The following is a 25,728-nucleotide window of genomic DNA, read 5'->3' as shown; positions in this document are numbered from 1 at the left end:
CTCTTTGGGATAAGCATCACTATGGATTATTATATGTTTCATAATTACAAAACCTCTTACGGCAGCAGTAAGATGCTTGCACGAGGGATTTCAATTGTCCTTTGGACAGTAAAATTGCCTAGCAAGAAGTCCACATTAAGGTGATGAATGTTAATGCGCGCCGAACAGGAAGGCACTTCTGTGAACAGTTTAGTCATTTTCACCACAGATTGATTCCATCATTTTTTATTCAGTATTTTGATGGCCTGTTGAAATCAATAATGCTGTAGCCTTACTGCAATGGCAGCTCTCATATAATTAAAAAATTTGAGAATAAAATCGCATAGAAGGATACCATGCAGAGGAAATAATTAGGCTTTGAGGGCCTGAGACATGGAATCAATGGGAGTCTTTCCATTGATAAATTAACTTTTCAGAGGGGCCCTAATGCATCTTATATGATAATGGTTCCCTTCTCCAGATAATTGTATGGAAGAGTTAGAAAAATGTTAGGGAAGTGAAGGAAAATACAAGTTAAAACAAAAGTTAAATATTGTCAGACATCTGACCAAACTCCAAGAAGAACAAAAAAAAATCCTGGCTAGATCAGGGCCACAGTAATCGCTCAAATTTCCAGAGAGCAAGTTGAATGTCTGGGGATCTGGACAACTTGAGCTATTTTTCCTTTTAAAATGAAGAGTGCGGTGAACTTATTTCACTTCAGCCTAACAACCCGTCAACCATCAGCTCGAAGGACCCCTGCTAGGGAATAGGCAGCTAGGGAATAACGGGCTCTGCTCCTGCTGGAATGAGGCTCTCCAAGCTCGGAGCTCCCGCGTTCCGTGCGCTGGGTCCTCAGCGCAGCTCGATGCAGCTCCTGCGCATCTCCTGCAACAGCCACAGACACTCGCACTCTGATCCAAGCGGCTGCTGCTCCGATATTCCCAGCAATGTTCTCCTGAAAGCCAGAATTTTCCTCTGCTCCATTATAGGGACGCAATATTTCACAACAGTAAAACCTGTCTTCAAATCCAGAAGCCCAGGAAAAAACCTGCTGCCTAGCCCAGGTCTTTAATTAAAGCTTGAGGAAAGCTAATGAAAACCAGAGAAGCTTTTAATGTGTTTCTTCTAACTGACATTGTTCTGGGTGCAAAATTCAATGCATTTTTTAGAACTGGAAACCCAGCCAGGCCAGTTAGGGCTTTTTGCTACATACCATCTTCCCAGCTGATCCGCAAGGTGGTTTCACTGGAGCTCCTGGCTCTTTCTTGACAGCTGTAGTTAAACTGATGAGCACATGAGGCTTACACCTGGGGAATCATGGATTAGTCTTGTTTGTAAGGAAGCAAATATAAATTAGTGTGTTTATGCTACTTTTAAAATGCTTTTAATGAGGAATCATTTGCTATTCAAAAATCCTATCTATAATAATGCCATAACCTTGCTGAGCTCGTTATCAGGTGCCTTGTTTAACATCATTCTTCAACGGGAGACGAGCGCGCGGCGCTTGTTTGAAGTTCCGCTGTGCATACTGATCTATCAACCTGTAACACAACGGGGCAGGACACCCAGCCTGACTTTGTGTGGCATTTCTGTTCTGTTCTGTTTTAGATGGAACTGATCTGACTGCCGACAGGTCCCCGAAGCAGCCAGACCGTCTCCTCCAGTAGCAAGGCCCGGCGTCATCATGGCAGCGGGAGTAGCCGCGTGGTTGCCCTTTGCCAGGGCGGCTGCCATAGGATGGATGCCAGTGGCCAACTGTCCTATGCCGCTGGCTCCAGCTGAGAAAAACAAGAGGCAGGATGAGCTGATCATTCTCAACGTGAGCGGCAGGCGGTTCCAGACGTGGCGGACTACCCTGGAGAGGTACCCCGACACGCTCCTGGGCAGCACCGAGAAGGAGTTCTTCTTCAACGAAGACACTAAGGAGTACTTCTTTGACAGGGACCCTGAGGTCTTTAGGTGCATCTTAAATTTTTATAGAACTGGCAAGCTACACTACCCGAGGTATGAGTGCATCTCTGCTTATGATGAAGAACTTGCTTTTTATGGGATCCTCCCTGAAATCATTGGGGACTGCTGCTACGAAGAGTACAAAGACCGAAAGCGGGAAAACGCCGAGCGGCTGATGGATGACAACGACTCGGAAAACAACCAGGAAGGGTCCATGCCATCCCTGAGCTTCCGGCAGACCATGTGGCGAGCCTTCGAGAACCCCCACACCAGCACCTTAGCCTTAGTCTTTTACTACGTCACCGGTTTCTTTATTGCTGTCTCTGTGATCACTAATGTTGTGGAAACTGTCCCTTGCGGCACAGTGCCTGGAAACAAGGAGCTTCCATGTGGGGAGAGATACGCTGTGGCTTTCTTTTGCTTAGACACAGCTTGTGTGATGATTTTCACTGTTGAGTATCTGTTGAGACTCTTCGCGGCCCCAAGTCGCTACCGATTCATCAGAAGTGTCATGAGCATCATTGACGTGGTGGCCATAATGCCGTACTACATCGGCTTGGTGATGACCAACAACGAGGACGTCAGCGGAGCCTTTGTGACACTAAGGGTTTTTAGGGTTTTCAGGATTTTCAAGTTTTCTCGCCATTCCCAAGGCTTAAGAATCTTGGGCTACACTTTGAAGAGCTGTGCCTCCGAGCTTGGCTTTCTCCTCTTTTCCCTCACTATGGCAATCATCATCTTTGCAACTGTGATGTTTTATGCAGAGAAAGGATCCTCAGCTAGCAAATTCACCAGTATTCCTGCTTCCTTTTGGTACACTATTGTAACCATGACAACACTGGGGTGAGTAGTACTTTTTCTTTTACTGAGCAGCAGGCAAACATATCCTAGGCACTTGGCTCCGGTTACTTTTCGAGGCTATGCATGTTTCTGGGTGCATGTTCCAAAGGGACTGGAATTGTTATGGGCTTGATCCTTCTTTGCCTGACAACATCTGGAAATTCTGCGCATGCAAAGCTGTATAAAACACCAAATGCGTTTACACCCACTTGACAAATGCGTGGCGTAGAGGTAACGGATGCGGGAGGGCACGGGAGGCTGCGCAGTAGCAGGTCTTGTTGGCGCTCCGTCGCGGGGTGCAAAATGACACGGGTGCAGAGCAGCTGGCAACCGCAGCTGGGGTTTTTTGACATTCACTCAAGCCATAGATTTTACAGAACGTGACTGATGTGTACTTTGCCTCTTTTTGCAATGTTGGTCATTGTTTGCTTGACTGCTTGACATGCCCAGAATTAAGGGTTTGCTGAATCCAAACGGGTGCTGTGGGCAGCTATACTGAAACTATCCGGTGGTCTCCAGGATGCAAAGTGTTCTCACTTAATTGAGGAGGGTGTGGGGCTCTTGTCGGTGTTTCTTTGTGAGTTTATGAAACACTAAGAACATACTGTACCAGCTTCAGCAGCATTTCAAACACTCGTATGGACAGGTACGAAGGTAACGTACGTATAATCAAAGCAAAGGAAACGTAGTCTAGAGGACGCATCTTTTTTTTTTTTTTTTTTTTTCCTTCTCTTGTATTTCATTTCTGCTTTAGAGATGTTTCCACTGAGATTAAATATTTGGATTTCTGTAGCTCTGAACTGAAACCTAAGAGAATGACCAAACCCTCACCCGGTTTGCCAGGCTGCGCAAGGGCAAGGCAGCTCCACACGGTGCTGCTTCAGGCCCTTGCAAAGTTACAGCCTGATGCTGAATTCCCTCGGAATAATATGCTACATTTATAGTCACTACAAACAGTTTTCCCACTGGAGAGTTCACAGTTTAATATTCAGTTTTAGACAGTTCTCATTCCTGTAGGACGGTGACCACTTTTGCTCTAAGCTGCTTTTGATTTTAGACACTTCTCTGTGCCTGTTATGCATGAAGAGGCCCACAGTAGCTCTTCCAAATTTCTGAAATCACAATTCAGCTGTCAGAGAGGCACAGAATGTAAAACGTTTGCCATAATAAGGTTTTTTCCTCCTGTTCCTCTCCCCATGGGGGGATGCCCCAAACTACAGCCCTGGCTCGCGGCCCCTCTCAGCAAGGATCACCTCTCTCCTCCTGTCGCTCCACGCGCACGTCCATCCCTCCCTGCTGTACATCCATGTACGTTAAGTGCTGCTTGGTGCTACTTGGGAAAAATCTACTTCGTAAAACACGTAGCGCGTGCTGGAGCGCGAGTAAGTCTGCTCCCACCAGTGACTTGGGCTTTGGCTCTTTCTTTTCCTTTTTGAATACACGGAGAGACAAAACAGAGTGCTGTTGAGCACTTTAAAGTGTCCTCAGTCTGTTGTAATCACAGAAATTACAGATGAATGAGTGCTTTAAATGGGTTGACAAAAATTTAAAAAATTAGACACTTGAATATGGCTTTGTAAGACTTTGCTGGAAAGGGATCTACAAAATGCTATCAAAGCATTAAAGCTTAAACATCTAGTATTACTGCTCTGGCACTTTTTGGTGGAGGATTTTAATTAAAATAGGTGTCTTTAGCAAATAGTTTATTAGCTAAGATTGCGGTCCCATCACAGAGTTACAAGAAACTCCAGAATCCAGGTAACACCAGGCGCTGTAGAGAGGTGTATACGTTCCCGGACATCGGGCTACCTCTGGTCTCATCCATCAGGTGCTGGACGCTCTCTTGCACAAGCAGCAAAACCCAAACCCTCTCTGCTGGCTTCCAAACCCCATCTCGAAGGAGGAGCCACCGCTCCGAGCTTGGGAACCCAGTTCCCACCACACGAGCTCCACGTCCCCAGCCCCCTTCTCCCTACGGATTCTTTCCATTTTGGGAAATTTGTGTTTTCTCCAGAAACTTCACGGGCACCTCTCCTCAGGAGCTATTTAAACGTGCTTGGAGGATCTTGTTACTAATGACAGTGCTGGCAATTCTTGTCTCACAGATGCTGCCAAAAGTGCCGCCAAAATCCCTAACACTTCCTAGGACACCAGACCTGGCCTTTGTAGCAGTTGCCAATTAGCTGCTCGCATTTCAGCAGTGCTCAGAGCTTTTATAAATATCTTAAATGTTATCCCCTTATTTGTCTTTAAAAATTTAGGAAGAATTTAGAACAAGAGACCATGAAGTGCACTGGGGTTTAACTCAAATGTATACTTTTTTTTCCTTCTGAACACTGAAACCTTTAAGTTCAGATAACTGCACGCTTTCCTCATACTGGCATTTCATAGTTTGTAGCAGACTGGTTTACAAAAGCGGTTTGAAATATGTAGAATAACTTTTCCCATGATATTAATTCATTTAAGAGCTAGCCCAGAAAGCAGAGGAAGTTTCTAAGTCTACTGACAACCACAAAACACATCTAGCCTTAGGAAACATCATCAGATGTTCCAGCTGACTAGCATTAATAATAAAAAAATCTAAGCCAGACATTTGCTGGTGTAAATTAGATTAATTGAGCTGAGGCGGCGGTGGCTGCGCCAGGCGCCTCTGCCCTTGCTCCGGGTGCAGGAATGACGTGGAAGGTCGTCAAGAGGGTTCCCCTTCGCGCAAAGACACAGGAACACAAAGGGAAATCCCTCACATCTCATACAGGGTGTTGTCTCCCTGGCCCTGAATGTCACTGTCAGGTTTTTCTGCCATCATCCCAAAGATCAGCATCACATTCCCAAGGGTGCATGAGCCCGGCCTTGCTGCATCAGGAGGAGGGCTGGACCTCGAAGCCCTGCTGCAGAGCGCTCCTGCTGCTCCCCGAGTCACTTATTCCAGATTCCTAAAGACACAATTGAATTTCTAGACCAACCCTTAGAGAAAAGCAATAAAAAACCATTTCCCGATGAAGACGTGGCACTGCATAAAATAGAGGAGTTGCTGCTTTTGGGGATCACTCCACAAACCAGGCACACGAGCTCCGGGAAAGCGCGATGGCTCCCGAGCTCCGTAGGCAGCCACCAGCACAAGGAGAAAGGTGCAGCAAGGAAATAAAGCCAAGGAATTGAATTAGACTGGCCCTGCAGCTCGGATCCTCTGCTGCGCGCATCAGCCTTGGTTTCACAGAGGCTGGTTTTAATTTAGCATGATTTGAATTTTGCTCAGGAGGTTTTATAATGAACGCATTATTCTTGGGTGCATCTTAAATCAATCTGAATTACAGAAACAACTATTCAAAATTAATTCAAAATCAGCTCTCCAATTCATGCAGAAACATTTTTCTCGAGGGGCCAGTGGCTACCCATGCTCTCTGTTGCCCTTCGGTAAAACACCAATAAATAAAGGGCAGTTCTGCCACCACCCCTGTCCTGTCCTGCACCGGCACCAGCCCCACGAGCTGGAATCTCCATGTCCTATTACCGAGCGCTTGGAGAGCAGGATTCTTTTTGCTCTTTCCATTTATCTTCATTCAAGCCAATACTCTGTGGCTCTGCAGGACGCGAGCGAGCGAGAGGGAGCTGACACTCGATCAACCATTTCTGACAGAAACATCATTATTTGTTATGTTTATTTCTGGGGCTTTCTTTTTTATTGGTATTCAATCATAGGGAAGAAATAGGATAAAATTTAAGTAGTGAAATAGCGTGTGAAATAGTGACTGCCAAGCAGTTGACAGCTGGTCTAGCACCGAGTTCCGAGAACTGACCACGTTTCCTGCGGGTGCTGCCAGCTCCCCCGCGAGCAGAGATTTCCCTTGCAGTTGTTTCAAGCAGAGATTTCCCTTGCAGTTGTTTCGAGCAGAGATTTCCCTTGCAGTTGTTTCTTGAGCCCTGAAGCCACTCGAGGCCGTGGAGCCTCCTGAGTGCTGGGACCTCAGCAACTGCTGTGAGACCGAGTCGGGAAAACGGCTGGAATAGGAATGCTGCTTTGCACATGGAGCACTGGCGAGGGAGGGATGGGCGAGGAGAGGGACGGCTCCAAAATCTCCTCCACAGTCAACAGTTCCAATATCCACAGGCCAAAGAATAGCTAGAATTTAATATACCAGAAGTCCAACCAAACAATGAATTGATGGAGCTCTACAAAGAAGCCAATTTTTTGAGTTTTCATTCTCTTGACTCCAGCTTCATCTCATGTGAATCGTGTATCAATTTTCTTCCTCTAATGGATTTACAGATCTTGTGTGCAAAGCGTCTTTGTATCAGAAGCTGCAGACAGAACCTTTCCCTTCCCCATCGTGACGTAAACCCGAGGCAGGCGTCTCATCTCTGAGCTATTTCTATTCACCAGAACCACAGAGGTATTAAAATATCCTTATTCATTCCTCAAACAAATAGAATTCACAAGTGGAATTTTTTTCCATCTTAAATATTTATCTGTCTTTAGGCTTTTTGCAGTTTGGGATATTCGCAATGACTGCACATATGTGCAAACACAACATTTCTAACGGGCAAGACAAAATAACTTTCCTTTAAACTAAATTTATTGTGTGAGGAATAAGTTATTTTGAATAAGGCCAAGTAAAGGTACTGAATAAAAATATAACGTGACTTGTAAACTTACCAGCAGGACTTTCAGCAAAGCTGCATCTACAGCAACTGATTTAAGGAATTTTGTTATGCTTCTTTTCTTCTTTTCTACTTGCTTCCTAGCCTGCATCAGAGCAAGGGCCTGCAAAAATGCAGATTAAAGATAACATTGTATTTCCACTGTAGATGAAGGGAAGAGATTGGCTTGCTGACTGGACCTGTGCTATTTTTAGTCTCATAAAATGATAATTTCATAACAGCACTGACCCAGTAAAGCGTAATTAGTTTACTGAGATCAGTAGCAAATAAGGGACACAGTAGCCCCTGTCAGTCCAAGGGCTGGGAAAGGGGAAGTGAAGTTAAAGGTCTTGCATCAAATTAGCCAAAACTAATTATGTCCCTCAGCTGATCACGGTTCATGCAGCTGAAATCAGTTTTAAGTGTAAATTGCACAGCCCAGCCGCAGGTTTTCCGATGAGTGCAGGGGAATATTGGAGACCTGGAATATCTAACCTGGGCCGAGGTTAATCCTCCAGCCACCGAAGCCTTTCGGGAGACATCTGCAAATCACGGGCTCGGTCGGATGTTTTCTCGGCATGGACTTAGTGTTTGGTCCCAAAATATGAAATGAAAGTCCTGCTCTCCCTGCATGTTAGGGAAGTCTAGGAAAGCGCTGCCCCTTGGCTCCTCACTGCTGCTACGCTAGACCCCGTTCGAGGGCTGTAATTCACCTCTTAAGGTTACAAGCAAGTGTCAAAGAGTTATTTTAAAATCAATATCTAGCAGAACGCTATTGTTCCAGCATTAAAAACCTGCTGGGAAATTACTAGGAGGCAGGTGGCAAGTTGAATCAGTGCCTGCCAGGGAAGGAAACAATTCGTTGCTTCTCGAAAAGGTGCAAATCTTGCTGGTTGGATTCCTGGTTTGCAGCCTCGGGGAGGACGCGGGAGCATCCGTCCTGCTCCTCCTCCTGCCAGCTCCGCTCTCCTCCCTAGTTCCCGCTGCCGGCGCCGTCCCGCTCGGCACGCGGATCCTCCCTCAGCACGGAGCATCTTCCCAACAAGCGCAGGGAAAGGGCAGGCGCTGGAGGCTCCTCTCGCGAGGCCGCGGCCTGGGGAACCTCCTGCTTCCACCTGGGCCTGTCGGCTGTGCCAAATGGAAACACGGAGCAGCGCTGGCGCTCTGCCCCCGGGACCCCCGGGGATTGGGCCGATGTGTGTCCCGGGAAAGCCCTGGAGAAGGGCGGCTGGCAGCTCCGGAGCAGCCTCGGCGCCGCGAAGCCGCCTGGTAACAGGGTGGGATAACGGCGAGAGGAGCCGGCGCGGGCGGCAGCGACGCAGCGATCGGCACCGGGGCTGGAGCGGCCTCCTCGCGCCGCCGCCTTCGCTCACGCACCTCAGCATCGCCCTTGGCCTTTGCGAGCGCCCTTAGCTTTTATTACCGGTGGTTATTTTTCACGTGCTTATTGCTTTACTCTTTCTGCACGTGCGATTCTCCTTTGCCGTTTACAAGATACAAATTGCTGCCGCTGCTTCTCGTCTTGCCTGGAGATGCAGGCTTGCACATCAGATGTGAAAACGGCACAGGACAAAATCTTCAGTCACTCTCAGCCTTTAGCATTCAAATTCACACCCTTGAGATAACAAGATTTCACGCCGCAACCAGACAGTCCCTTGATTTCTGCTCTGTGCTTAGGAAAACACTTCTGACTATTATTCTGTTCTGTCTATTTTCCCACCCAGTTGCCACAGTCCCCACTTCCACCTTTCTATGCTCTGTACGTAACTCATGTTTAATTAGGAGACAACAAATCATCAGCAGCACTCTTTTTTTTCTGCATTTGTATGGTCTCTAGCAAGGGAATCTCCTTCAGTATGATTTATAGTCACTATGATAAATGCAAAAATAACACATTATTTTTCAATTGTAAAAGCAAGGCAGCTATTCTTGTGAGGTGATGCTTGGCAGAAGCAGCTGTCTTCAAAAGGGAACTAGAAGGAGCGGGCGCTGCAGAGCCTCGTGGAGCGCACACGGGTTAGAGCCCTGCTCGGACGGGCGCTTTGGGAGCGCAGCCCTCCGTCCCGCTGTCCCCTCGTGTTGAGGGGTTCCGGGGGGCGCACACTGGGATCCCTCCCGACGGAGCACGGCCACAAGAGGCAGCCCAGGACGGCGCCTAGCGCGGTGCCCGCGGCGCGGAGCGGAACCCGCTGAACCCAGCCCTCCCCGGGGCGCGGGCACGCTCTGCCTCCCGCACCGCGCTGCAGGACTCGGCCTCCATCGGCCGTCGTGTTTGGGGTGTCTTCTGGGGTTATGAGGGCTCCTTGGCCTTTCGTCACCAATACTAAACCGAGAAAACTCCCCTTGCTCCTCTCTTCCTCTTCAGAGGAGACAGGAGGAGGCTGTTGTCGATTTAACAGACGCTGACACCTCTGTTACTCCACAGTATGAGAGCCTTTTTCTAGTATTCAAAGCACGACATGAGTAGAAACAGGACTAAAATTTACCAGTTTGGACACGAATCAATGAGGCCTCCTTGCCAACACTCATCCTTCACTGTCACACGTTTGGTGGCTGCGCTGGTTCAGATTGCAGACCCCGTGTCCCCCCAGCTCGGCACGGCGAGGACCAGGCGCGCGCTCGCCTCTGCGTAACCACCCCGGGAAGGAAATCCCTGCTGCTGCTGCCCATCCGTGTGCTCCGGGGCCTCCTGCGAGCCCACGCCGTGCTGCGCGGATGGGCAGGCACGGGCAGCTCGCAGGAGGCATCACAACCTCTTGGTATCTTTTGTTTTCCTGCCTACCTGCACCTGCTCGCCAGCCCGGGAGCATCCATCACGAACACGACGGGTGCCGCCGGACCGGGCGCTCTGCTGCAGCCACGAACGAGCTGGCACGGTGCGCGAGCCTTGGCACGCCACACGCAAAAAGCTTCCGCCCTCTTAGATATTTTCTGCTACAGAGGAGTAGCAGACCAGATTAAATAATGAAACATTCATTGAGCAAGACAGTTGTTGAATGCAAACATGCAAATCAGCTCCAATTAGGTAAAAATCACCTTTCTTGCAAAAGGTCAAAACAAGCAGTAAGCTGGGCTGAAGGGATACAAGATTTTGGGCTGCAGAGGGCTGAGCAGGATGAATTCCACCAGTAATGAGCTTAGTGAATAAGCTCATTACTTAATGAGCTCTATTGAATAAGCCTGATTTCCAGTCTAGGGAAAGCCTTCTGAATAGATAAAACAAAGGTAAACAGCTCCATAGGTTTACACCCACAAAACATACCTGTAGCTCAAGAACAAAGTCACTGTCACTGTTGGTGGCACTTGACAAGACAGCGGAACTCCCTGCCTACTTCTGACTGAGCAAAGCATAAGCATAGAGCAACCACAAATGGATGGAGGGCAAAAGCAATGCATAGGAGAAGCTATTTTCCAGTTTAGACCTTTCTTTTCATGTTCTTCAAATTCAGAAAGAAGCGAGGACGCACACCCAAAAAGCTTGTTAAAATACACACGTGCTAATAACTTGCCTTTGGTATTGCCTTAGAACCGCTCCATAGTCAACACCACGCTGCTGGAGCAGGCAACCCCAGAGGTCCCTCCCAGCCAAAACTATTCAAAGAATGAACACACCTATATATATATATATATATATATATACGTGCACATATCACAGAGTAGATAAATGTCCATGTCGGGACAGATTCACATGAACACAGGGAACCGCCTGGCACCAAAAGTGCTGTGAACTGAAAACCAATCTCAGATATTCTGCAAACAGCAGAGAGCTCCAGTCCTCTGGATTAAATGCAGTATTGTTAAGGCATTTAGAAAACCATTGCAAAGAATGCGTGGAGGCCACTAATAACTGCTTTGCTGGCACTGTCCAAACAGAGCGGGCAGAGGCGCTTGTGCCCCGCTGGGCAAGCATTAACCCGCCCGCTCGCCCGCCCGGAGCGCCCCGAGGGGTCTGTGCGGGCCGTGCGCGGGCTGCAGGGCGGCCAGGACAAGTGCTGGCAACCAAACCGCTCCGAGGAGGGGACGTCGCCCACAGCGGCACAGCCAGGGCAGCGCGGGCGCCCTCCGCTCGGAGCAGCCGCTTCCCGAGCCCGGCAGCCGCTCTCCTCCCACGCGGGGCCTTTTCCTTCATCCATTCCTCTTAGGGTGCCCTCGGCCTCCTCGCTGGGGTTGCATGGAAAGTGTCTGCCTCTTGCTGCAGAGGGTATCAGCACATTTGATGGAGAATAAACCATAAACCGTATTGGAGAAGCGGGATGCCGTGTCCTGCATTTCTGGAAAACGTCTCCTCCTTGAGGGTTGTCACTGTGGTTTAGCGTAATGGGCTGCTGAGAAGCAGGCAGCAATGTCAAGGGAAAGGGGAAGGGTTTTTGAGATGGCAGCTATCGTCCCCTCGCCCTGGGAGGCCAGGGGACAGAGACAGATGAACGGACGGGAGCATCTCCGCTCTGGGCTTGGGAACAAAGGAAAATTGCGTCAACTTTGTTCCTCCCCAGTTACTTTCAGCAGCTGTTTTGGGAGGATTTGGCAACCACTTGTCAAGTGGTTTTATGAAGCTCTGTGCAGAAACCCTGACACTCCGAATCCACAGCTTTCCAGGAGTTAATCGGGTAAACACGCTTAGTCAAACATCCCTCTCGGCCCCAGCTTGGACACATTCCAGCTGTAATTCCACTGCCGGAGAAGCGCCGTCCCCATCGCACAGAAAGGGCTGCAGAGCTGGGTCCGGGGCCAGGCAGCACGGGGACAGCCAGGAGCTCAGGTGGCTGCTCTGAACGTGCGCAGCAATCCAAGCTAAACATCAAAGGACCTCATCTCCCCCCACAGACACCTGGGCAGATGCCTGCAAGAACTCACCAGGATGTCAGGTGATGGGATGAAACATGTTCTACAGCGCTGCAGCTTCCTGCTTTGGAGGGAAACACCAAAAATGATTTAGCCAAACGCAAACAGAAGTTGTTGCCTTCCACAAAGCTGATTTATTATGCAATAATTAATAGAATACGATAAATAATGACTCTGCAATGTCATCATGCCAAGAAACGTGTGCGTGAAGAGACGCACGTGGAGCTGAGCGGGCTGTGCCGAGGCTGCCGCGCTCCCCTTCCTGCCGCGTTGGCGGTGAACGGAGCAGCGGCAGCTCCTCCACATCTGCCTCCCCAGGGCGGCCCCAAAGAACTTCGGTGCCTGCATCAGCCCTCCCTCAGATTCAAGTTCATCTGAAGCTCCTGTTTGTAAAGATTATAGCCAGACACTGCAACAGGAACCAGCCCATCTGCGTGCAACGCTTCGTGCTTGCAATAAATGGACCTCAGTGTTTCAGGCCACTGGGCATTTTTGAACATTTTACCTAGAAGCTTATTACAGTGGAATATATGTACTTTACAACAAGTAGTGCCACACAGTATGTAAAACGTTAGAGAGCAGTAAAATCAGTCCATTTAAATTACAGTGTAATGTAAGGTTTTGAGCTTTTACTATATAATCCATTTCAAAGTGCTCTTGGATATGCTCCTTCATGGTAAAATTGGATTTTTTTGCTAAACCTTGCCTACAAAATATAACCCAAATACTTAGCATAACAAAACGTAATCACAGTGGTCAGTCTGCCATCTAAGATGCAATATATCCTGTAGAACCATATAATATCTTTTCTCCCACTCATCTTTTAAATGCAATTTTCTGTTCCAGTTTGTTGAAGACCAGGTTAAATCAATAAAATAAAAATAGCTTTGTAATATTATGTTTTGTGGCAAAAGACTAATGTCTCTTCTAGTCAGTAGCTGTAGAAGTGATAAGCCCAAATCAGATTTCACATAATCACGCAGATCTTTGACTGCCTTTATCCATACTGCTGCTTGCCCACAGAATAAGGCTCCATATGGAGCTGCAGGAAGCCCCTGATGCAAGACCTGAAATTTCAGAACTTCTAAGATTTCTGGGTGACCTTGCCTCAAAAAAGAAAAACTGTTCATTAAGGTCGATCACAGCTTCAGCTACAGCAACTTAGGCATCAAAGTATCTCCACAGCCTTCCCCGATGTTGTACGTTTTGACAGATTCAGTAAAACAAATGCCAAATTTACTACTGCAGTCAATTAAGAGAACTGATAGAAAAATGCTACTCCACAGCAGTATCTCCATACTGATATATTCCATCTGAGTTTGGTCCTCGAGTATCTCTCTGACCCAACACAATTTACCTGTTTACCTTGGGAGCTGCAGAAGAAGCAGCTCTGGGAATTTCTTTTACTGTTTTTCATAAAGCAAATAGATGAAACAAATCTTTTATGTTTCCCCATGAAAGCAACAAGCACTCATCTACGGAAACGAAAAAAATACCTCCTACATTTGTCCCCTCAGAGACGTGAAGTCTGTATATCAAGGGAGAATGCTTAAAGTCAACATGATTTTCCTTTCATTTCCCATGGTAACTCAGAGCTTAAGCTCAGAAGAGGCAATTCTATACATATTATATACAGGTTGGTTTCATCATCGACACCTTCACTCCTCCTCTCCTCATCTCCTGTAAAATGCCTGGATTTGGCTTAGGAAGAGAAGTCCTGAATCAGGAATGTGGGCTTAATTCCAGCTTGTATTAGGACTGCACTTAACTGTGTACTTAAATGCACCTCTCGAGGTGATCCACTTGTGAATCACAGCCAGCATGTCAGCCAGGAATCACAAGAAACGGCATATTGGAATTTTCACTTTTTTTTTCTCCAACCCATGAAATAGGAGTCATCTTGGGCTAATTAATTATTCTGAGTTCACATAAGCACAGGAAGATGTTTCCCGTATAGAGAACAGACTTTTAAAACGCACCAAGAGGTGGAGGAGGCCGAGCCACGTCCGTGCGGCTCTGCCCGGGCAGCGGCAGGCGCAGGAGCGCGCGCAGGCTCCGAGCGCAGCCCGGGGCTCACAGCGCGGCCGGGCTCTGCTGCTCCCGAGAGCCGCACTTAATAATAACAAATGCGACAAATTATCTACTCAGTCGGTGGACAGAGTCCAGCCTTGGAATTTAAAACCCATCACTCTGCCTAATCGCTGCTCACTGCGCGCTTTTCCCTGCACAGATCTGTCACTTGTAGCAAAACAGTGCGAGACAACTGTCAACTTTAAGCCCTTTCATGCAAGATTCATAACGATACGGGCGCAGACTGCAGCATAAACACTTACAGAGCACAGAAATAACAGGTAAATTCCTGGCTTTTCTATAGGAACATGTTGGAGAAAAGGAGTAGAGCGGAAGGCGCAGGGCACAGGCCAGTGCAGGCGCTGGGCTCCGGGGACACCCACGAGCCGCTCCGTGAACGCGCGTGGGCATTGGTGGTTCCCGTGCGGGTGCATCCAGCCCGCAGAAAGCAGAGCACGTGGGTACGGATGAGATTCCCGAAGTTTGCGTGCGAGATGCACAAAGCAGCCCATCACTGCATGTGATATAACATAGTCATAAGGGAAGAAATTGAAGACCTGAATCACGAGGCAGTCAGTCACCTACAGCAGGACAAAACGATGTTAAAGTGTGATGGTTCGCAGCCTCGCCAGGACTGCCAGAACACGGTGCAAACGTTGGTTAGTTCACTGCCTTCCTAAACGAACCCCGACGTCTGCACCTTTCGTCTTACTCCGGCCTCCCAGCTCCGGAGTTATTCCCAAACGTTCCCCCGTTGCCGCAGCCCCGGACGTGCAGCCGGAGCGGCACCCGACGGTTCTGCACAGCCACGGCTTTCGGCAGCGGCGAGAAGTCACAGTTCAGATTTATCTCCATAGTAATGAATCTAGGAAACGATTTTGTCAGAACGATTTATGTGCGTCGCGTTTGCGTTTGCCTGACGTTTCTGCCGTTCCCGCAAGCCGGGGACGTTGTGGCCAGTAAAGGCGCTAGGCCGGGCTCGCGCAGGCCCTGGCTAGCGGGGCCCGCGGGGCCCGCAGGCCCAGGCCCGGCCCGGGGCGGCCTCGTCCTCGCGCTGTCCCCAGCCCGGCTGCCACCTGCGCCCTCCCGCGTCCCCGGGGCCCGCAGCGCCGCCTGGTCTAATTCCTGTTGACATTTCATTTCACACGCTATTAAATGAGCCTCTTCACGAGGATGAAATAGGGATTTGCTCTAGGAGGTGGAAGAATACTGTGTGCTTTGGGATAAAACAGGCTCCCGATTTATTCCTCCGGAAGAGCCAAGGTCTAGGCGCGCGGGCCCGGCCAACCCGAGCAGCGCCGCGCGCGGGTGCTTCTAGGATTGCTGTTAGGGGCGTTTGGAAACCAGACCCAGCATTTCTGGTCAAAGTAACTGCCCCTCTGCCTGTGAACAGGGCACAGACACGTTGTGAGCGCACGCGGAGCACGGCCTGCACCGCGGCACGTGGGAACGTCTCCCTCCTTCCTTTGCGAACGGGGATTATGCCATAAAATAGTCTCAAAGATATTGCTCAGAGCAGTAACTTCAGCAGTGAATAACACCTAATCACCCATTTCTTCCCAGGTAATATACTGCCACCTTCTAAATTTGGCGATCTAATTAGCTCCTTCCCTAACGCTCGGGATGATTAAACCTGTATTAAAACTTTCCGCATGGCCCAAGAGCAGCCACACCTGAGTGTGTGCTAAATTTAGCAGAGGACAATAGTTAAGGGGTTATTTTTAATGGATGCTGGAACAGCTGCCCAACTGTGTAACAACCCTTCAGATCAACCCTCAGCACCTGCTGGGATCACCCTGTTTTAAATCCGTATTTTCAGCGCGTTTCCGTCAGTCCTAAAGGCTCTTTTCAGGCAGACAGAGCGGAGCGTGAGGCCGGGAACGGACCTCGGGAAGAGCGAAGCCCGCGCTGCTATTGAGCCCTGTGATGCCGTGAAACGGCCGCGCTTTTGCAGCTCTTGCCCAAGTGCAGCGCTGCTCCGCTCAGCGCAAGCTGGCAGCCTGCTCCCGGGTTTGCTTTGCAAAGACATCTCGAAAGGATGAGGGGAAAAAACAAGTCTTGTTTTTTCTAAGTTTCCCCTAAAAGTTTAAGCCTAGTGATTAACAGTCCCTCTATGCTTCTGCACGCGTTTGCAAATGCAGTCATTAAAAATAAAATAAACCTTTAGCATGAGCCACATTATATAACTTCCTCCACAATTTATAAATAACTTGCCCAACTTTCGGGTAGTCGGCGCGCGCCCCAGCCGGCAGCGCGGGCAGGTGCCTTGGCAGCTCCCCCCGGCCCGCTCCGGGACCCGGGTCCGCGCTGTCCGGGGCCGATGAATACTAAAGGCAGGGGAACAGGGAAAGCTCATTAAAAGTCTCATGGGCACACGTGCAGAACAGAGCTGCCTGTGTCTGTGCTGCGCTCCAGAGACGCGGTAATCCTGCTCCTCCATAAAGTCTCCAGTGTGCTGGGGTAGATGGCTCCGGAGCCCATCGCGGCGCTGCTTGGCCAGCGAGGAGCAGGCGTGAAAGCCTCTCTGTTCACAGCGGTTCATAGGAAACTGCTGGGCTGGAAATGCCTGATGAAGTGGGGAAAAAACCTAAGCAGAGTTTCAATGGCCACTCGGTTCAGAGCTGGGGTCAGCAAGTCCTGGTTACTGCCCTGCACTTGGACACGGCTCTACAGCCTTTTCCAAGGTTCCCAGATTCTCTCCTCTTTCCCCACACACCCACAAAAGAGCAGTTGTTTCTTGCAAACAAACGAGGAGGAAGAATAGGCAAAACCCTGAGGTTTTGCCCACTTCTCTCCTTAGCTGCTGCTGCTCCGAAGAAGGCTGCATTAGATCGGAGTCCTTCCCGTGTTCCTTCAGGAAGGTCCCCAGTTCCTGAGAAACGCTCAGAAGCAGCCAAGGAACTGGAAATCAGTGAGAATTGCAGAGTGGAAAGAAATGATGATGTGAGAATGATAAATGCATTGGAAAATAGGAGGGCGCAGATAGATCTCAGCATAGGTACATAAATCATGCAGATGCGTGATGAATTCCCCGTGCCAGCTCTGCGCGCCAGCCTGTTAAAGCAGCATTAAAATATGAGCGAGGCCCATGCGAGGGGCCCGAGACGGATCCGCCGCGTCCCCCTGCCCGGCTGCAGCGACTCGGTGGCACCGCGGTGGGACGTGGCACCGCGGTGGGACCGTCCCGGGCCGCGGCGGCCGCGCCGCTGGGACACCGCGTGCTGTGTCACCGCGCCGCTATTTATAGCCCGCGCGTGGTATCCAGGAAACCAGAACATGTTGACTATTTTTCTTCTATGAATAAAACATGGATATTTTCCTGGCTTGAGAAGGCAGGAGCTGCTTTAAATGCAACGTTTTTCTCTCTGATTGGGCTAAGCAGCTGAGCTCGTCACTGCTGCTTTAGAGACAGACGCGGGTTTGAGCTGAGGCTGGTAGAACGCATCACAGCCACTAGGTCAATACGTCCTTCGCTGCGATAGTGAGCAATATTCTCTCAATAATATGGAAAAAAGATAAAACTGGAAGAAATGTGCTTTTTCGGCAGATAACACCCCTTTCTCCAGCCTTCTTTATTCTGAACCAAAAGCCGTCCCTTCTTGGGCACCAAGCACGCGGCTCCCGTGCTGCCCGCACGCGTTTCCATCCGTGCAGGCTCCCGGGCTTGCCCGGGCTGAGGAATTTTATCTATAATTGCACGTGGAAGGCGCCCGTGGGGCCAGATCCCAGCTGGATCCTGGCTGGAGCGCGCGGGCAGCCCGGCCGGCAGAGCCGCCGCTGCGGGAGGAGCGAACGCGTTTCCCGACCCCTGCAATCACCAGGAATATCCCCATCCCTCCCTCCCGGCAGGGGCATCAGCACCAGGTTTCCTGCAGTGGCACGAGGTGTGAGGTGACCAAAAGAAGGTCAGTTTGGTGGATACCTTTCTCCATATAGTTCTGAAGTAGGTCAAGTAATATAGGACTTGGCATCATTCTCAAAGTAATCATAACTGGAATTAAATTTAGGTCTTAATAATGAAGGTGCTTGGAAAAGTCAAAACTCGAGGCCTGTTTCTGTGGGCCCTCCGCCTGCAAGAGCAACCCTGCAGCCGTCTCAAGGAGCAGGACACACAGATATCACATATTCACCCCAAAAAAGACTCCTGCCTTTTTTTTGCTGCTGTTTTTGTCAACCTCGCTGGCCCCATCACCGGCTGCTTAAGCATTTCACTTCCATGGCAATGTTCACTCTAGAAATTCAGCCCATTTAAGAGCTTCGGTAACAACCTTATAACCACCTCTGCAAGATGAATAAAAACCTTCAGGCTCTCCTTTTACAGCTGAGGACACTGCCGGGTAGAAGGATAAAGCAGCTGCCCAGGGTTGTAGCACAGGGATGGGACCGACTCAGGAGAAGGACCGGGATTTTCCTGACACCACCTCTCACTCTTTAATGACTTGAAAAGCCTTGGGTTTACTGAATAATTTTTATGGATCAGTAAACTGCTTGGTTTGAGTCAAATTCAAAAGCAAAATACCAAAACTGTGGGGCACATGTTGCCTCAGTGCCTGCAAACCATCCTGCACCCAGAACCCTGCAAGGAGCAAGCCTGACCTAATGAGATTATCCAGTCCACCCTTTTCAGCACTAACCAGAGTGAGGAGGAACAAAAAGGAAAGCACATTACTGACTGATAAATAAAATAAAACTCATTTGCTGATTTATTCTGTAAACCAAAACACTAGAAGAACCTCTAAGGCTATATTAAAGCTGAGAAAAATGTAACACCAAATCAATGCTAAAGGCCATCTCAGCGTCCTTTTATCTAACCAAAATTGTAAACACGCTGCTACACCCCCAATCATGAAATCCATTTACACTTTGCATACTTAAAAAGAAGTCTAATGCATTCTGAAAGCCACAGACTCAACTGCATGTTTCTCCCATTTAATACAGCAGAGCTTAATCAGATTTGCAGGAGGCATAGAAGGCAAATTGAACCCTATAGTTGAACACACAATTCCAGGTTCCCAGTGGAGAAGCAAACCTAGTGATGGGGAAAATGTAACACCAACGGGATCAAAGTAGGGTAACAAATGACCAGAAAATACAGGAAAAAGTCATGAAATTTATGCTCGGTGCTCAGCTTCTTGCAATACTTCTCTGAACTCTTAGCAGGCAATTCGTAAGAATGATCTCGGGTGGGACAAATGAGAGGCAGATATTAAGTTTAAAGTAAAGCTGTGTGTAGCAGAAGGAAGGCGAGAGCCGTCCCCGTCTCGCAGCCGAATGTCCCCTTGCTGTCCCCTTGCTGTCCCCGCGCCGGTGGCAGCAGCCGCCCCGTTGGCAGCACAGGAGAACAAAACCCTTGGCCCTCACATGGCAGAACTAATCAGTACCCGAGAAGAGCAGGCCTGGGAAAAGCCGGGAACTCGGCTGAAAATAGGGAAGAGAATAAAGGAAGAGGAGACGGGAGGGCAGCCGGGGGAGCCCGGCACCGGCCGGATGCGACGTGGTGCCGCTATTTTCACTCCAGCGGGAAGACAGACAAATTCTGTTTCCTTGTAAGACATGAAGCATCTCTGGCTGTACTGTCTGCTCATCCAAGCCTATTATTAGCAGTAATTCTCCTAATTCTGTTTTATGCAGAAGAAATGATGTGGAGGGACCTAGAGAGCCAGGGCCGAGGCGAGTCCCAGGCTCCCTCCGAAGCGGCGGATCCACTTGAGAGCCGATGCTGTTCCAGTAAATCAGAGCAATTTGTGCTCTGATGTCCTGCCTGGCTCTACAACAACTGACAAATCAATCATCATACAAACATCCTTTGATAATCAGTGCGGCTACATTAATTATGATAAATGCTTTTAGCAGCTGCAGTATGTGGAGGCAATGCATAATTTCATAGGAATCGTATTACCCTACTTTTCCATTCATGTCCTGGAGTGCAAAGTCTCTCAAAAATTTTATTAGTTTAATAGCCGAATCCAGAGTTTACAATCTATTCTTTCAAATGTTTAATTGTAGAAAATGCAGAATCCATTTGTACTATTGTTATTAAATATTAAATAATATTCCTAGAAAAAGAACCATTACCTCTCTGCAAATGACAAATATGCAGCAGGACTGTATCAGTTTCCTGACCCAGGGGATTAATCGCAGCAGCGGTTGCACAGCAACCCTGCACGACAGATTAGGACCTCACCTAATGAGCAACGCTACATCCAGGCCAAATTGCAAGGAAATCCAGCTTGGCAGGGCACGATTACCAATGTTGAAATCTGACTGGATTGCGGTGTCTCCTTATTCTTAAAAAGTGCATCAATAATGCATGGTAGAGAGCAATAGATAAGTAATATTTATAAGTAATATTTATTTCTCATTGGTCTTAAAGTAAGAAATAAAAGGGGAGGGGGCCTGAAAAATTTCAAATCAAAGTAACAAACTGAAAAACTCAATCAGTGGCTACATGGGGATACAGCGCTCGGTGCAGCATCTGCCTCATTTCTGCACTAAGACCTGTCACTGTGACCAGGGTTTTAAGTTCAGTTTTTACACTGGAAAGAACGTGGGTTTTGAGATGGCCAAAAAGTCGTAAATCTTTGGTGGGCTGTAACGTGGACAGGAAAGGGAGGCCTCAGCGAGGAGCCTCCTGTCCCTGTGCACGTGGCACCAACAGCGGCGAGGAAGGCCCTGACACAGCATCTCACACAGACACGGGGTACCCAGCGTGCAGGGTGCCTAGAGAGGACCCGCAAGCGTTGGAGGTCAGAAGATGCAGAGCCTCCCTCAAAATAACGGGGCCTGGAGTGTGTTCAGAGCCCAAACAAGTTGTTCTCAAAGCCTGATGCTTGGAGACATCCAGTTTACAGGTTAAGGGATCTATCTTATCGGAAGCATAGGGAGAAAGGCTTCATAGAAGGATTTTAGGGAAGAAAAAGCCCCTTCAGAGTAACGGACAGAAGGTTAAGCAGCCTCCTGAGCACGAGGCCCCGACGCTGCCCTTTCCTCAGGACGTCCCCGTTGCCCTTTCCAACCGTTTGTCCCTGGCTCCTACACGCTCGGGTCCCCCCGGCCCGTCCCCACGTTCCCCTCGTGCCTTCCAGGGATGCAGAGCTGCACTTCCCTCTGCTCCATCCCTTCCTACCCAAGAGGGGTTTAACCCCGCATCTTCACCAGGTTTCCTGAAGTCTCTTGGCATTAGGAGAGCTGAAAATAAACCCTCTTTCATATTTGGTTTGGTTTTGGAGTCCGAATTAGAAATGGATCGGGATGAGCTTTTTTTTCTTCCTTTTTATCCTTTGTATCAGTCATTTTATCTGATATATGATCAGCTCAGATGAGTTTAAACTGATTCATCCCATTTTTAATGTTTAAATGTACTTTGCCAAAGCTCCATCATAATGTCACACACTTTTAAAATGAATAATTCATCCTGCCCACCTCTTCTGAAATGCCAAAGGAGAGGGCGCCTCTCCGGATCAGCAGCCAGCACCTTTACAAGGAGCAGCCAAGGAGCCGGTCCTGGGGCCGGGAGATCAACCCAGGGCTCCTCGGGGCAGAGCCGGGCGAGGGCTCCGCTCCTCAGAGCTCCGGGTGCTCCCGGAACCTCCAGACGGGATCAATAGCCGGAACGCGCTCCAGCGAGAAAGGGCTCGGATAGCGTGGAAAAACACTAGTGTGTTCCACCAAGATCCGTACCCGCTTTCAGCTCTCATTATTTATTATGTGACTCAGTTTACTCTCTCTTCCGCCGGTCCAAGGCTGCTAGGGAAGCTAGAAGATGTTCCCTGCTCCAAAACCCTCACAGAGAAGCAGAAGGAAGCTGCTGTGCAGAGCAGAGATGGGCACGTCTGGAGCGGCCCCGCGGCCGGCGGAGCAGCCCTGCTCTGGCAGCGCTTACGGGAAAGCAGCCGAGCGGTTCGCTGGGTCCACCGAGAGCCTGGGTGGATTCAGCCCAGCCCCTTAAACACCCCAGCGCTCCCCTGGAGTCCGTCACTTTTGTTACCTTTTGCTGTATTTCTATCGCTCCAAGGAGAATACTGAGCTTTGTCTCCTACCAGCCTTCTGCAAAAAGGAGTCTAGTAATAATGAGCTCTCAGTGCAGAGAAGCGTTCCCACCATCCACAGCTGAGCCCCTTTCACCTTGGATCCCCATGGAAAGTGACCTTTCCAGCATCTCCTGGCTATGCTCTGTTAACACTGAATTTTACATGGCATCACATCCCCAGTGACACGACTTAAATCTGAGACAAGGGTAAAGGGTCTGAAAAAAGCCCTAGATTTAGCCTTTTTAAAATATATGTATATAAATGATGATTCCATTTAAGAAAGAGGAAGTCCTGTTCAAGAAAGGTACAAGATACCTGCTATGGAAGCACATAAATTTAGAGAGGGACACGCTGCTTCCATGACTCACAGGAGGATTTACTACCGCTCTTGTCTTTTACCGTGGAAGCTCAGAGCTCCTGGTTGCAGATGGTCTGAAGCTGCATTGCTGCAGCGCACGCACGCAGGAGAACCATCCGCCCAGCAAAACCCAGCGCGGGGCCTGGGCTGCGTGGGCGCAGGGTGCTCTTTGCTCCAGAGCCGGCGTGACCACAGCACCGTTGTCCCTCGGTTCGTCATTAAGGACGGTGACTCACCAGTTGCTGCAGCTATAGGGGTGAAGTCAGCAAGGAAGAGAGGAGAGAAACATCCTGTTTGGTGCTTGATTCAGATGGTTGACTAACACGCACCTTAAGTAACCAGCCATTGCCCCCCATGGGACACGCCGACTGTCACCACCGTACAGTGTCACTGTACCCTGTTCCTGACATGGGAGAACATGCCAGACCACCAGAATGACACCAGAATGACTGAAGCAGCTCTCAGCAGCGGAGCTAGAACTGCCAGTGATGTAATGGGCCACAGGGACTGAAATAGCCTCTCAGCTCTGCAGCTGATGACTTTGGCGCTAATACACATTAATGGGACTGCGCGTGGAACAGAGCTAATTCTTGCTGAATCATTTATAGGCCTTTTTCCTGCTTGTAAATTATCCTCCAACCAGCGGCTGCTCTTACCACAAGCATTAGCACACAACATTTCTCAACCAAAATACCAAACAGGCACATCTAGCCTACGCATTGCTCTTCCCTGCAATGCTGCTCTTGCTCCTGAAGTCGGTGGTTGGAATTGAGGGCCCCCAGTGCGTTTCCCTGGGCTCCAGAGCCCGGCCGGGGCCGAGGGGATGCGGCAAAAGCCTCGGAGCAGCCCGAGCAGAGCGGGAAGGAGGAGGTTTGAGCTGATGACGCCGCGAGCCCCTGCTCTTGTGACTCCTCTCTCGGCAGCGAGGAGGTTTGAGGAGCCGTTTCTTGTTTGCTTGGATTAGTAACGTAGTAGTTGTGTGTTGAAATGCGCATCCGCGGACGGGGCAGCGGTGGGAGCCGCGTCCCGGCGGAGCGGGGGCTCCAGGAGCGCTCCCCACGTCGCATCCCGTCGCATCCCGTCTCTTCGCATCCCGTCCCTCGGCCGCCCACGGGAGCTGCTGTCACATCGCGGGACGCAGACGGGCCCTGGCAGGGTGTTGTAGGACACCCAGGGATCCCAGTGAGGTTTCCCCTGAGGATTAACCTGGTGTTGTGCCCCTGGCAGGGGACAGAGCGCCCGAAAGCTCTGCACACCCCACGCAGCAGCGTCTGCTCCTCTCCCTTCCTGCCTCCACAACCATCAGCCATATAAAAATTAATGGGAAATAGATAATGAAGGTCATAAACAGCACCAGGAGGTTCAGTTTAAAACTCCCTACAGTGTCCATGGAGAGCAGATACAGACTTTAGAGACAGGCTAATTTATTTAAATTTGTTTTCCTTTTTGTGAGAGTTGGGAACATCAGCACTTCACGGAATTGTTTTGATGGCCCCTCTTCATGCCTCATTTCCTTCTTCACAGAAATGTTCAAGTTTTGTCTTACTTGGACCTCCTCTTAGAAAACATACTCAAACTAGGCTCCCTTGCACCAAATAAGTTCAGATATGCAGATTCCTGGATGTTGGGATAGATTTTTGTATTCTAGTTTTTCCGCCAGCTCCTAGTATAAAAGCAGTAGCTTCACTCTCCAAGCTACTGTCTCTAGTCACCATGTTACTCTGATTCACTCTTATGCACTCGCTCCCTGTGTGGGCTCAGATTAATTTTTAGACTCTAATGACTGACACATTTTTAAAATACACTTCAGTTGCAGGCTTACAATAGATCCCAACAGATCTGCAAGCGCAGATGATTACAGCCCCAAACGCTCGTCCTGTGCAACGTGAAGGATGAGGCGTAGGTGGGAGCTCGCAGCCGAGCTCCTCGTGTCCTCCTCTGACGGTGGGTGCAGGCGGGAGACCTGCTCCAGCACCGTGGCCCTCCTCCTCCAGCTGCACGGGGACACAAAGGTGCTTTGCAAGAGCCCGGGGTTGATAACTGTGTCCTGACTTCACAAAATAACCCGGAGCAGGGCAGGAACACTGCTCTGCACGGCTCGGGAATGCAGCTTCTCAAGCCATCACGTTGCACCGCGTGCAAAACGATCAGTACATCACCCCGTAGCAAAACGATGAGTACATCACCCCGTAGCACTCCACATCCCATCCCTGGCAGAGGGGCCGCGCTCTCCTGGCTGCCAGCGAGCGGGAAGCGCCGCGGGAGCTCGTTCCGAGCGCGGCACGAGGAGCCCGGCGCTGCACAGGTGTCCACTGCAAAGAACCGGCAGCAGCAGCCGCCCTCCCTTGGCCTCATCCCAAACTCGCTCGTATTTTGTTGTCTCAGCTATGACAAAACATAGGTGACCAATACAAGAGTGTTGCAAAGAGTTCCTACCAGGAGGGGATTGAGATCAGTAGATCCTGTAGAAGCTCTGGGGTGAATTCACCCAGAAATGAGCCCTGGAGCTTTTCACACCGTTCTTCCCTGCTCACGTCAATGCGGTGCGCTTGCGGCCGCGCACCCGAAAGGCGCTGCCTTCTCCCCATCCTCCTCAGCCACGAACACGTCACCTCCCTCACGCATCCCTGAACCCTTCGCCGCTTTTTCCAGTTCCCTGATCTGGTTCTCCCCGAGCCGCCGCGGAGTCGCAGGCTGAGAACGCGGCACCCGGCACCGGGCTCTGCCGGAGCCGCGGGAGGGAGGACGTTGGCCGCGACAGCGATGCCGGCGGCGCCGGTGCCGCGTGCGGCATCTCGGCCCCTTCCTCGCATCGCCCCAGCCCTCGCGCTCTCCCCGCTGCCCCAATCGCACGCATCCAGCCACGCTCAGCAGCGCCAATCATGGATGTTCTTCCCCAGGCACAAGACGCTTGTTTGGGCACACAAGCAGCGAGAGAAGCCTCTCTCTAAGAAGAGATAAGTAGTTTTATGTTTGCTCTCCCCAGTACACGAGAGATTACAGTATCACTGGTCATGT

The 25,728-nt window shown here is 49.8% G+C and overlaps 1 protein-coding gene across 1 annotated transcript in view; it reads left to right on the top strand.

The window, feature by feature from the left end:
- The window catches only part of KCND3 (potassium voltage-gated channel subfamily D member 3), a 79,036-nt gene that overhangs the window by 2,444 nt on the left and 50,864 nt on the right, over positions 1 to 25,728 (top strand). The window contains exon 2 of the mRNA XM_088538909.1: positions 1,591 to 2,775. Coding sequence (XP_088395035.1) covers positions 1,667 to 2,775 — 1,109 coding nt within the window. The 5' untranslated portion in view covers positions 1,591 to 1,666. The remainder of the gene's footprint in view (positions 1 to 1,590; positions 2,776 to 25,728) is intronic.

The sequence above is a fragment of the Tinamus guttatus genome, unplaced genomic scaffold (assembly GCF_059628265.1).
Source record: "Tinamus guttatus ecotype Peru unplaced genomic scaffold, ASM5962826v1 Tinamus_guttatus_pri_ptg001272l, whole genome shotgun sequence".
Classification (NCBI taxonomy): domain Eukaryota; kingdom Metazoa; phylum Chordata; class Aves; order Tinamiformes; family Tinamidae; genus Tinamus; species Tinamus guttatus.
This window is presented reverse-complemented; position numbering and strand designations above follow the sequence as displayed.